The sequence below is a fragment of the Desmodus rotundus genome, chromosome 11, assembly GCF_022682495.2.
Source record: "Desmodus rotundus isolate HL8 chromosome 11, HLdesRot8A.1, whole genome shotgun sequence".
Taxonomy (NCBI): domain Eukaryota; kingdom Metazoa; phylum Chordata; class Mammalia; order Chiroptera; family Phyllostomidae; genus Desmodus; species Desmodus rotundus.
Window position 1 is genome coordinate 28,507,053 of NC_071397.1, and position 13,377 is coordinate 28,520,429.

The 13,377-nt window shown below is 34.4% G+C and overlaps 1 protein-coding gene across 2 annotated transcripts in view; it reads left to right on the plus strand.

The window, feature by feature from the left end:
- Nucleotides 1-13,377, plus strand: part of ADGRB3 (adhesion G protein-coupled receptor B3) — a 693,569-nt gene that overhangs the window by 534,639 nt on the left and 145,553 nt on the right. For both annotated transcript variants that reach the window (XM_053914265.1, XM_053914266.1), the window contains exons 17-18: nucleotides 671-774; nucleotides 4,843-4,945. In XM_053914265.1, coding sequence (XP_053770240.1) covers nucleotides 671-774; nucleotides 4,843-4,945 — 207 coding nt within the window. The remainder of the gene's footprint in view (nucleotides 1-670; nucleotides 775-4,842; nucleotides 4,946-13,377) is intronic.

The window sequence follows — 13,377 nt, forward strand, 5'->3', positions numbered from 1 at the left end:
AAGATATAAGGCTTATTTTTCAAGGTCATGTATTTAGGGACTGATACTGGCATTGTGGAAATTATCTCTACATATTTTGTTCATAGAAAAAAATCACTGAACACATTCTAGGATCTTGTATTTAAATTGTATTTTCTTCTATATCCTTAGAGACCAAGCAAGTGAAATTAAGTGAGAGAATACTGGACTTAGAATGAAGTTGTCAAAAGTCAGAAAGTTTGAAATTTTTCAGTATTTATGTACCAGATTCAGGTCACATAATGAGTTGTAAATGGGAGGATCAAAGTAATTTTTACCAAAAAACATACTGTGAAATAGCTGAACTGTACTTAGTTGAAGAACAGTGAATGATGATTCAAATTTTACCTGGAAAAATTTAACATGTGAATGTTAACCAAGTTGTAGTCCTAGTTTTTTTTATTTTTTTAGAAAGCCAAAAGTGTATAATAAGTCATTGTCAAGCATTTAAAACTCTAAGGCCTTTATTACTTCACAGTTGGGGGGGCGGAGCTAGAAATAGTCATTTTAGAGATTGAGAAAATGTGAACAGAGTGATTACTGGGTAATTACCTGGTGACTATGACAACTATCTGGGGTGTTTTTGAGTGTTAGGATAGTTTTGTTGAGTTTAGAACTTATTTTAAAATTTTTGTTGTTGTTTAACTTGCAGATCATGGAGTCCTCTGGTACACCTTCAGTTACCCTAATAGTAGGCAGTGGCCTTTCTTGTTTGGCCTTGATCACCCTAGCAGTTGTCTATGCAGCGTTATGGAGGTACGTAATCACTTCATACATTTGAAATGCAATGCTCTGTGTTTCAGAGTTAAATTAGGAAATATGAAAACCATTATTATGTTTCCTTTTCTTGATTCACTGGAAAAGTATTTTTAGTACAGTTATAATTGCTGTCATTAAGTTATAATAAGTGGGCCCAATAATAATGATAAATGTTTACCCAATTTTCTTGCCTGTATTTGCCTAAGATGAGAACATAAACAAAACACACGCATACTTTTCTTCCCAATTCAAATGATGGTAGTTCTCAACAAGTTGCTTAACCCCAAGCATGGTATTCTTATACCCCTAGTTCAGTCTATGTGTGATTTCTATAATATTTACCCAAATTGCTGTTAAGCTTGAGAGTTTAATTGATATAGCCAAATTAATTTATCTGTTATAGAAATATGGTCTCTCTCTAAGTTCTTAAGTTTTAAATGCATGCTTCCAGCATGTCCCAGACAATAGGTAAAATCTTCTAGAATATTAATGCAATAACATAATACCTCAATTCTCTGAAAAAGACTTTGGTTGAATATTATGAATAAGTCAGATTTTCACAAATTGATTAAAGGAAGTCAGAAAAATACATAAACAAGGTCAAGTGATTAAAAAAATTGTACATTATTTAAAATTGTATCTGCTTGACATAAAAATGTAGTACCTCTTAAAGAATTGTTTTTCTATTAAAATTAGATCTGTGAAGATTGTTATGTCTACTCACATAATAAACTAGTACATAACTAGTGCATAACCAAATTTCCAAACTTCTAATGGATTTTTAAATGTTAAACATTTTGATATTCATTTTGGTTATTCTAAAGTATTCTAAAAACAGTTACTATATTAATAAATAGACAATTCTTTATTATTTCCTGAAAAATTACAATATTAAAATTGCAAAAGTAGCCAGTCTAGGGTTTTACTTATCTTTTACTTAAGATAAAAAAACATTAGTTGAAAAAATAATTATAATTTAATAAGGAAAAATCATTATATTTAACATCTTTTTTTAATTTTATTTATTTATTTTTAGAGACAGGGAAAGGGAGGGAGAAGGAAAGAGAAACATAAATGTGTGGTTGCCTCTTGAGCACCCCCTACTGGGAACCTGGCCTGAAACCCAGGCATGTGCCCTGACTGGGAATTGATCCAGCGACCCTTTGGTTCACCGGCTGGCACTCAATCTATGGAGCCACACCAGCCAGGGCTATTTAACATCATTTTCTAAAAAATATCATTGTTCTCCACTATGTGTTTTACTCCTTTGTGGACAAAAATTAAGTGTTCAAGATATTAAATTGTCAAAGATATTAAAATTTTCATTATTTTACAAAAATAAAATATGTACATATTCTTGGTCCACTGTCACAGATACATATAACAGAGGTCCTGTCTTCCTGCAAAGGAGTTATCTGGCAGTAATATAGTGACAAAGCATGACACTCTGATAAGATATGGCCAATCCCATGAAGTGAAGTAAATGTTTGGTCTAGGTATGGCATTGCACACAACAGGATCCAGGGTTCAGGGCTCGCTGAACTAGGCATTGCTCTGCTAATAAAAGAGCAAGTTGGACAAAGACTGAAAGGAAGACAACTTTCTCTCCCACAGTTGTCTAAATGGCACTTCTAGACAAATCAGGCAGTGTTTAAGGGCCAGAATACCAGGTAATTATAATAGTATTACAATTTTTACTCACTGAAGTATTTAGAACTAAGTTTCTACTTCTCAGCACTTAGAGTTCAGGCACCAATTCCACCTTCTCTTCACCCTCGACACATATAGCTAACACTAGCACAAACACTGCCGATATAAATGACACGTAAAATTTGTCAAAGAAATACAGGGTTGATTAATTTATAACAAAGTTTTCTTTAATTCAGAAAATCCAGGAAAATCACCTATTCCAATAGTTACCTAAGAATTACCAAGACACCTGAAAGGATCTCTCAAATCGACATGAAAATGAGAAGTGTGGAGGAAAGGGCCTAGAAACAATGTAAATTTGGATTCCTAGCAGTTAGTGACCATCAACTCATTGTCCACAGTTAGAAGAATTGAACTAGTGTGAATAGTTTGATATAAGCTTTAAGACTCATAAATGATATGTGAATCTTATAGCATAACCAATTCAATGTATTTTATAAACACTAAATTTGCTTTGTAACATCATATAGTAATACTCATGTTAGGATCCTGCTGCTCTTTTTCTAATTAAAAAAGTTTAACTTTTTATTTTGTAATGATTTATAAAATGTGTAGACATCAGAATTATTTATATGTATATAATATAGTATTTTGAAATGTGTTGGTTTCCCATGTAGTTCATTAGAAATGATCTTCAAATGGTTCATACACTGTTATGTTCTTTCCATATATAGATATGTTCTGTAGAGTTCTTAGATCAAAGAGCAACTGAACATGTCCTTTCAACCCATGTATTGAAATGGTGCATTCACAAATTTTGTTTAAAATATCAAACATGTATATTAAAAAGTGTTGAAAGTTGAGACATTTTTTCACTATTTTTAAGGCAATAATGTGACTCAGTATTACTGAAAATGGAAACATCTAAAGACACTTCAGGGTGTCAATCTCAGTCTTTTATTACCACGATTTTCCTATTTGCAGGGCAAATGATGTCACTGAAACCTTTTTAACAATGTCATCTCTGTGCTTCTTCTGTCATGGAAGCCATTAACATCATATAAAGGGTCACTATTGTGCAGCCCTTAAACTTTTTATGTTACATCTGCCACAAAAAAAAAAAGAGAGAGAAACAATATCTGATGATGTTTTTCAGCATCCCACTGTGTGGCTTGTCATATTTTTAGATACTGATAATGGCAGGGACAAGGTTAAGCAACTCTTGAGGCAATTACAAAAGCAACCTAGGTTAACCCTATTTGGGTTTGTTTTGCGAAAAGAGGAAAAATTTTAATACAATTTTTTTTTATTTTGTTACTCCTGAAATTTTATTTCTCTTCTGAAATGTGTTATGGAATGTAAGGCTTCTGCCTAAATATTCCTCAGAGACAGAGACAGAGAGAGATTTAATCTTCCAAAGAGTGCCTCCATATCTCTGGCACCCCCATGGAACACTGCAAAGGAAAGCCCACACCTGCTGTGGAAAGTGATTTCATGTTCTAATACAAACTGAACAGTTTCAAACACATAGCAAGTACAAGTGTGTCTTTTTGTTACTGTCACTCAGCGATTTTCTATAGGGTACAGTACAGCAAAATAGCTGTTGCCCTTTCAGGGTAAACAGCTGGTAGAACATTTGATTCTAAGCAGTTTTCTCCATGGCTAACAATCTTGATGCACTTACAAATTATATAACAGACTGTCTATAGCACTTCTTCATAAGGGTAAAATATGGCAGATGCCATGTAATTTTCCGGCCTAATGATGAGTTATTATTTCTAGATTTGATTAGTTTTTAGGGATTAATCTTCAGGGTATTTTCCCTTTTTTTTGGAACAAGTTATTTAGGAAAAATAAAATACAAGGAGTAGCAGCCTGACTACATAAAAATACTTGAGTGGATGATATGGTGGATGAAGTGTTAATGGTTTCATGAGAGTGATGGATATTCTAGAAACCAAGGGAGGCTTCAGAATCTCCCTTTTCTTTTGGTTCTCAGAGTTTCTATTGGTTGATTTATATGATAATACTTAACATATTATATACATATATACATAAAGGTAATTATGCTAATTAATATACTTGTAAGAAGTTCTATATTCTTAGTAAAAATATATATACTGATAACAGTTGTATAACTTAGGCTCTATCAGAAATGTCATATTCACACTGATTTCTTTAAAAAAAAAAAGTTCTAAAAGACCCTAGGTCAAGCCATGCCAGTATAAAGTTGGGTCTTGAAGAATAATCTTTATTAAAAAAAAACTTTTTAATGTTTTTTTTCTCTTATAAAGTCTGTATTTTAGTGTTTCTTTTTCTGGATGAATTCCACCGATTTGCATGATATAGGGTAAAGAATCCTGTATCTTTCTGTTGAATTTTAAAGTTGGGTACTCTCTCTCTCTCTCTGGCTAGGTACATACGCTCTGAGAGGTCCATCATTCTAATTAACTTCTGCCTGTCTATCATCTCATCCAACATCCTCATACTGGTTGGACAGACTCAGACTCATAATAAGGTATGACCGGTAGTTATTCTGATTCTCTTTGTGTGTTTCTGCTTTGAAAGAAAGTCAGTTATTGATAATCTAAACATTTATAATACATAAAGACTACCTGACACATTTTTTTTAATTATCTTATTTCTAAATAAAAATATTGCCTATTCCAGACCAGATATACATTCCCTCAGCTTAATTTCCTGGGGATTGAGAGGCTGTTTTAAATAGTAAAATATGTGTTTGTTAAACATTATATCAAATCTCTATGAGTTCAAAGCCTTAGAACATCAAAAGCACAAATTTTGATTCATTACCCTAATCATAATAGGGTTGCCTGTGTTTTGGTCTAGTTTATTCACATACTGATTCCTAAAAGTCAACTCTAAATTATTTACAAGTATAATATAGATCTTGAAAATCTGCCTAAAAATTGTCTGTAGGCAATAATCAAAGATAGTATCAGGTGAAAGCCACTCTAGGTTTTTGCCTTTCATAAAGTTTCACTTAACCTAAGTTATTTTGATACTTAATTAGTATTGCAATTCTTGAAATGCATAGTCGCTTTCAGCAGAATGTGAAAGTATGGGTCCTGTTTATAAGGATTGACTTGAGTTGAATGACTATGTTTGTTCCGGAAGTGACTGTCAGCTCTCCTTACTAAACTACTCTGAAATGCATTCCAAGAATCCCATAATAGCAGTCTTAAATTAACTTATCCTTACCTCAAAGGAATTCTGGTAAACACTGCTTTAATAATGTGTTCATCAACTCGGGCCTGTGTTTTTCTCAACTGTTTTTTTATTTTCAAATACTAAAGCCAATAATTGAACTTTTTCCCCATAAGCTGTCATAAATAAAAATAAAATGTACTTTCCATTAGATTCCTATGTTATACTTGGAGGACATGTATAGTTAAATTTTTCTCTGCCAAAGTCTCCCTTCCTGTAATTGTTTACTATCCGCTCTTGAGTTATGCCCCTCATTACAATATGATCTTCATCAGGAAGTATGCTTTTAAAACTGTTTCATGCTCTGTAGCAAAGTTTTTACACATTCTGAGACAAGTGGTAAAATAGAATTTTCCACAAAGTTTGCTACATATTACAGTGTTTATTGTCTGAATCTTTGTCTAATAGAAATAGAATATAAGCCACAAATGAAAGCTACATATATAATCATAATATCTTAGTAGTCACATTAACAAAATAAAAACAGTGAAGTTATTTTGAATAATACAGCGGGTCCTCAAATAATGTCGGTCTGTTCAATGTCATTCTATATTAACATTGATGAGATGCTGTAGGACAGGGGTGTCGAACTCATTTTCACCAGGGGCCACATCAGCCTTGAGGTTGCCTTCAAAGGGCCAAATGTAATTTCAACTCCTTAACAGTTAAGGAGTAGTTAGTTACTTTTATACAGTCCTAAAAGTATTTCGGCCCTTTAAAGGTAACCACAAGGCTGATGTGGCCCCTGGTGAAAATGAGTTTCACACCCCTGCTGTAGGAATTTAACTCGTTTTTATATCAATTAGCCTATGGTAAAATTGGTTTCCTTATACGTTGTTTTACTCAGTGGCAAGACCAATCGATGATGTTAAATGAAGACTGACTGTATGTTATATTTAACTCAATATATCCAAAAGATGACCCTTTAACACATAATTACTATGTTTAAATGTTAATATAATGTTTTGTAATGGTTTTATTAAGTCTTAAGAATCTGGATGTAATTTATACTTACAATACATCTCAGTTCAGGCTAGGTCCATTTCATTTGCTCAGTGAATATCATATTGTATAGGTCTAAATGCTAATAATATTCTGAAACTCAATAATCTCAAGAAATTACATTCTTCTTGCCCATTTTGGCTTTCCCAGGTTTCCAATGCCCCTGTTTATATGAAAATTCTGCAAATATTAGGAACATAAAAGGCAAGTTAAGACAAATCTAGTTTTATTGTTCATTTCTGAGTATAAAGAATGGTTGTTAAGGGCTTAGTTAAAAATAAAAATTTTGATGTTGTTTGAGTTCTCCCCAGGCAATCAATTGCAGAACAGATTCCACCTGGTTTGGGGATCATAGTGGTTCTGCTCCAGATAGACTACACTAATTTTTGCTGATGCAGTTACTGATGCTTGTGGAAGGTGGGGGAAGTAGGTGGTAGTGGTGATGAACAAAATAAGAAATTATTGGTTTTCTCTTATGCTATGTTAATTTTGCTTTACGGGCTCTGAATAGATGATCTTGCAAGCCTCAGACAATTCACTATAGAGTGATTAGGAGGGGAAAGTGTAAAACACTGGGGTTTTATTCTTAGTTACTCTAAAAATAAAATCAAGTTTCCGAGGGGAATAATCATATAGTTTACTGGGAAATACGTGCTGGATGGAATTAAGTTGACCCTATTCTATTTTAAGTGTGTGAAATTATAGCATGTGAAAAGCTGTACCTGGTTTACTGTATTTGGTATTAATATTTCTCAGCAAAAAAATAGAAGAGAAAAATTTCAGAATGTGTCATCCACATTCCTCTAGATAAACTGCAGGAAAGTGATTTTAAAAATGTAAACTATTGATCGATGGCTACAGTATGTTATCTAGGTTTGTGTAGGGACCCTGGTGCCGCTGTGGGCAGTTTGTAATTGATCAGATTCCTGTATGTGACTTTCCTAGTAAGTTTTGACTGATGCTTTAGTATTCCCCACTTGGAAAAATAGAAACAACTGAGAGAGCTTTTGGATGAACGCGTTATTTTGGTACTGCCTCTGAGAGTTGTCATGGCTAGATTGTGTGCAAACTGGCATTTGATACTGATGTCCAGAACAGTTTTGAAGTGTCATACTGGGATCTTTCTCTGAATTGCTTGTTGAAATGTAATTGACTTGATTATCTCACTACAGAGTATTCCTGCTTTCTTTTTGAGTTGAGATAGAAAGAAGCTGAAATAATCCATTGTTAAAAATATGATGTATTCAAAAAGCTATAGATTCAATTGTTGGCAGCATAGTAAAGAATAAAATGCAGTTGCTTATATCTCTTATTAATATGCAGTTAAAATTTAACTATAACTCACTTCATTATATTTTAAGCTTTCTCATAAAATGTCATTGCCCTTTGATCTTTATGCATTTATAATTTTGACCAGGATATTCATGTACCACTCAAATATTGTTTATTTTTGAAGTTTCCTTTGCACCTTAAGGTATGAATATTTTTCACTGAGCCTGATAGTACTGTTTTGCAGAAAGCAAAGATTATTTTGGAAACAGATATATTCAGAGAGCAGTTTTCTTAATCACAAAAATATATGCTTGCTTCTTGCTAAAATGTTTTGAGATGATTTATTATATTAAACATTTCGTAGAATTCTTTTTAACTTATAGAAGCCAAATTTGGTGGCACTCTTAGGTTTTGTTGTTGTTGTTGTTGTTGGCTTTGGGGCATTAGATAACAGTGGCCACGCAACAACTTTGAGGTGTTCAGGGACAGTAGGCGGTCACTACCAGGTTATAATGAAAGCAAGTGAAGTACAGATTCTATCACACAGGCAGATGTTTATGGGATAAATACTTATTAGCAAATCAGGAGCAACACCTGTTCTGTAAACATAATGAAATTCTAGGTCTTTCTCATTTTAGGTACTTTGACCACACCTCGTACACAACATTCACTTGAGGTGGACACAGCAACACTCTAGAAGCAGAATTCTGTGCCCTTCATCAGCATGGTTCAGTCAGAATCCTCCTAGTCCAACCAAGCTGTGGGCCCATCTCTGAGAAGCACAGGATGTAGGTCTCAATGGAATCTCTCACACAGTTCATTCAGGACTAAGAAGTGTTTAACTATATTGTTAATTTTTACCAGAGGGAGCCCATTAAAACATTCACCATAATGATTAAGCAGGCACTAGCTCAGCACCTTTCACATTCAGTTTGTTGCTGCGTACAGTGTTGATTGTGAGCACATTTACCTAAATTAAAAAGACTTGATCTTGGCAGTTGCCGCCAACAGAGTATGGCTCTTTCAAATATAATGCCCGCTGACCATCCTGGTCTGTGCATTCCTGGACAGCTAGAATTAAAGGTTAAACTAACTAGCACATATATAGTATCATAATGAAAATATCCAAGTATTATAAACTAAATTACAAACAGCCTAAAAATGTTAAACATTTTGAAAAATAATATTCAAATATGAGATGAAAAGACAGATTCTAACTTTAGTCCCAAGAGACCTAGCAAAGTCCTCATTGACAGATTGAGGGAAGCTTCCCACATTGTTTTGGGCGGGCAAATATTTTCTTAGCAGTGTTTAGGAGGAATTTATCTCATGGTTCTTTATGTATGTATTGAGTTACGTAAAGGGGTATGGTTTTCAGTATTGGAAAAAATAAAAAATTATCTGTTGGAACACTTTTAAAAAGTCACATACTCTACAGTTTTCTTACTTAATCTTGTACTCATTTACCCTTTCTAAAGTGCTATGTTTTGTGTTATTTAGTTTGTAAAGAGATAGTTAGTAATGATGGGCCAAGCTAGAAGGCTGGCCGTGGTCATTGTAATGGAAAAATGTTTTTGTGTTGACTGAAGTGTGTTTTTTAAAAATAAAATCTTGAACTTAAATACCTTGAATTGGGTGAAACGCTCTGTAATTCACCTATTTCCCCTATCACTTTCTTTTGCCAGAGACCCAGATTTTTCACACATGACTTACATCCCTGGCCTCTGAATGCATATGTGTGAAGTTCTGAGAAGGAATATTGAGTATGTGTTTTCAGCTCTCCATACTGTTTCTCATGAAACCCAATGACACAGTCTGCCTCTCCTCTTAGAATTCAGTGATTTTCATGCTTCCCTGGAGACATGTGTTGAGCATCCCTCAGGTGGTGGTGGTAAAGAGCAGGCACTCTGGGCCAAATAGGCCTAAGCATCCTACATCTACCTCTTGCTTCCTAGTTGTATGATCTTGAGCGTGTTACTCAGCCTCTCTAGACCTTAGCTTCCTTACAGTGTTGTTGTCAAGGTTACATGAGCTAGTGCATATGAAGCACTTGGTAAGTGCTCCTTAAACAAGAGCTGTGATTATGATGATGACAACAATGACCCCCACACATACATCTCATTCTATACTTCTGTTCTGAACTTTAGATTTTTTGTGTGTCCAATTTTTTGCTTATCACTAAATCTTTTGCTCTGAGGTGGGTCTCTTGTAGACAGCATATATATGGGTTGTGCTTTTTTATCCATTCAGCTACATTGTGTCTTTTGATTGGAGCATTTAATCCACTTACATTTAAGGTTATTATAGGTAGGTGCTTATTTATTGCCATTTTTTATATTGTACATATGGTTTTCTCTCTATTTCTTCTTACAGAAGGTCCTTTAACATTTCTTGCAATGCTGGTTTGGTGGTAGTGAACTCCTTTAACCTTACTTTGTCTGGGAAGGTCTAAGGTCACTATTCATGTCCCTGCCCTACACTCCACTATATTCTACATACACTGAATGTATTTTCTGTAGTCTCTAACCCAGTTACAGTAGCTAAAACTCAGTAATCCTTGATTTCTCCTTCTCTCTCATGCAGTAAATCTAATTAATCATCCACCTGCACCAGTTGTACCCTCACATATTTCTCAAATTCAGCTTTTGGCTTCTATCAGGTACTAATAATCATCTTCACTAATCTACTGCTTCCAGCATCAATAAACCCACTCTCTACCTTGTAGTCCAAGTGATGGAGCTAAAATTCAAGTTAGACCACTCCACTTCCTTGTGCAAACATGTATTTTTTGTTACTATTTATGCTGTTACAGTTTCCACTTTTTCTCCCTTTCTCCACTTTCTCTCAGCCCTACCCTCTCCTCTCTCCAAGCCAGTCTCCATATTGTTGTCAGTGTCCATGGGTTGTACACAAATGTTCTTTGGTTAATCCCTTCACCATCTTTTGTCATGTGCCCCCACTCTCATCTCCTTCCTGGCAGCTGCCAGTCTGTTTAAGGTATCTGAGCTTTTGTTAGTATTTTGTTTGTTATTTTATTGTGTTCATTAGATTCCATATATAAGTAAGGTCATGTGGTATTTTTCTTTCACAGATTGGCTTAATTCACTTAGCATAATTTTCTCCAGGTGATTCATTCCTGTTGCAAGATTTTCTTCTTTTTTAGCGCTGCATAGTATTCCATTGTGTATATGTACTACAGCTTTTTATCCACTCATCCACTGATAGGCACTTAGGCTGTTTCCAAATCTTGGCTATTGTAAATAGTGCTGCTATAAACATAGGGGTGCACATATAATTTTTTGTATTGGTGTTTCAGGATCCTTGGGGTATATTCCCAGACATGGAATTACTGGGTCAGAAGGGAGTTCCATTTTTAATTTTTTAAGGATACTCCATATTGTTTTCCACAGTGGCTATACCAAACTGCATTCCCACCAACAGTGTACTACGGTTCACTTTTCTCCACATCCTTGCCAACTAACATTTGTTTGTTGATTTATTGATGGTAACCATTTTGACAGGTATAAGGTAATAGCTTATTAAGGTTTTAATTTGCATTTATGTGAGGATTACTGATGTTGAGCACTTTCTCATATATCTATAACCCTCTGTATGTCCTATTTGGAGAACTGTCTATTCAGGGTTTTTGACCATTTCATAATTGGGTTGTTTGTCTTCCTGGCATTGAGTTCCATTAGTTATTTGTATATTTTGGAGATTAACCTCTTGTCAGATGTATCATTGGTCAAAATGTTCTCCCATGTGTTCCCTATTTGTCTTGCTGATGGTTTCTTTAGCTGTACAGAAGCTTTTTAAGTTTATGTAGCCCCATTTGTTTATTTTTCTCCTTGTCTCCCTTTTTCTAGGGCACAGGTGGCAAACACAAAGCCGAAGGGCCAAATCTGGCCCAGCACCTTGTTTCTCTACAGGGGCAGCACCAAGCTCCTTGCCCCTACTTAAGGAGTAGTTACATCTATATAGTCCTAAAATTACATTTGGCCCTTTGAAGGCAACCATGAGGCTGATGTGGCCCCTGGTGAAAATGAGTTTGACACCCCTGCTCTAGAGGATTATTGGGCAAAAATATTTCTATGTTGAATATCTGAGATTTTACTACCTATATTTTCTTCTAGGATTTTTATGGATTTGTTACTTACTTTTAAGTCTTTTACCCATTTTGAGTTTATTTTTGTGTACGGTATAAGTTGGTGGTCTAGTTTCTTTTTTTCCATCTACCAGTCCAGTTTTCCCAACACTATTTATTGAAGAGACTGTCTTTGCTCCATTGTATGTTCTTGTCTCCTTTGTCAAATGCCAGTTGCTCATACAGGCATGGGTTTATTCCTGGGCTCTGTGTTCTGTTCCATTGATATATATGTCTGATCTTATGCCAGCACCAGGCTGTTTTTATTACAGCAGAACCTTATAGTATAGTTTGATATCAGAAGTTGTGATACCTCCAGCTTTGTTCTTCTTTTGCAAGATTGCTGAGACTATTTGGGGTCTTTTGGTTCCACATAAATTTTTAGATATTTGTCCTAGTTCTGGGAAGTATGCCATTGGTATTTTAATAGGAATGGCACTGAATGTACAGATTGCTTTGGGCAGAATTGCCATTTTAATAATGTTAATTCTCCCAATCTATGAACACAGTATATGCTTCCACTTATTTGTATCTTCCTCATTTTCTTTCTTCAGTGGACTATAGTTTTCTGAGTACACATTAAATTTATTCCTAGGTACCTTATTTTTATTGTTCCAATAGTAAATTGAATTTTTTTCTTAGTTTCTCTGATAGCTCATTATTGCTGTATAAAAATGCCATTGATTTCTGGACATTAATTTTGTATCCTGCTACTTTGCCAAATTCATTTATTAGGTCTAGTACTTTTTGGTGGAACCTTTGGTGTTTTCTATGTATAATATCACATCATCTGTGAATAATGATAACTTCACTTCCTCCAATTTAGATGCATTTTATTTCTTCTTCTTGTCTGATTGGCTAAGACTTCCAGAATTATGTTGAATAACAGTAGTGAAAGTGGACATCCCTATCTTTTTTCTGATCTTAAGAGGGAACACTTAGTTTTTGCCCTTTGAGAATGATGTTAACTATAGGTTTTTCATATATGGCCTTTATTATGTTAAGGTATGATTCCTCTATTCCTACTCTTCTAAACATTTTTACCATGAATGGGAGCTGGATTTTATTGAATGTTGTTTCTGCATCTATTGATATGCTCGTGTGATTTTTGTCTTTCATTTTGTTTATGTAATGAACCACATTTATTAATTTGTGAATATTATACCAACCTTCCATCTGTGGGATAAATACCTCTTGATCATTGTGTATGATCTTTTTGATGTATTGCTGGAACCAGTTTGCTAATGTTTTATTGAGGATTTTAGTGTCTATGTTCATCAGGAATATTGGCCTATAATTTTCTT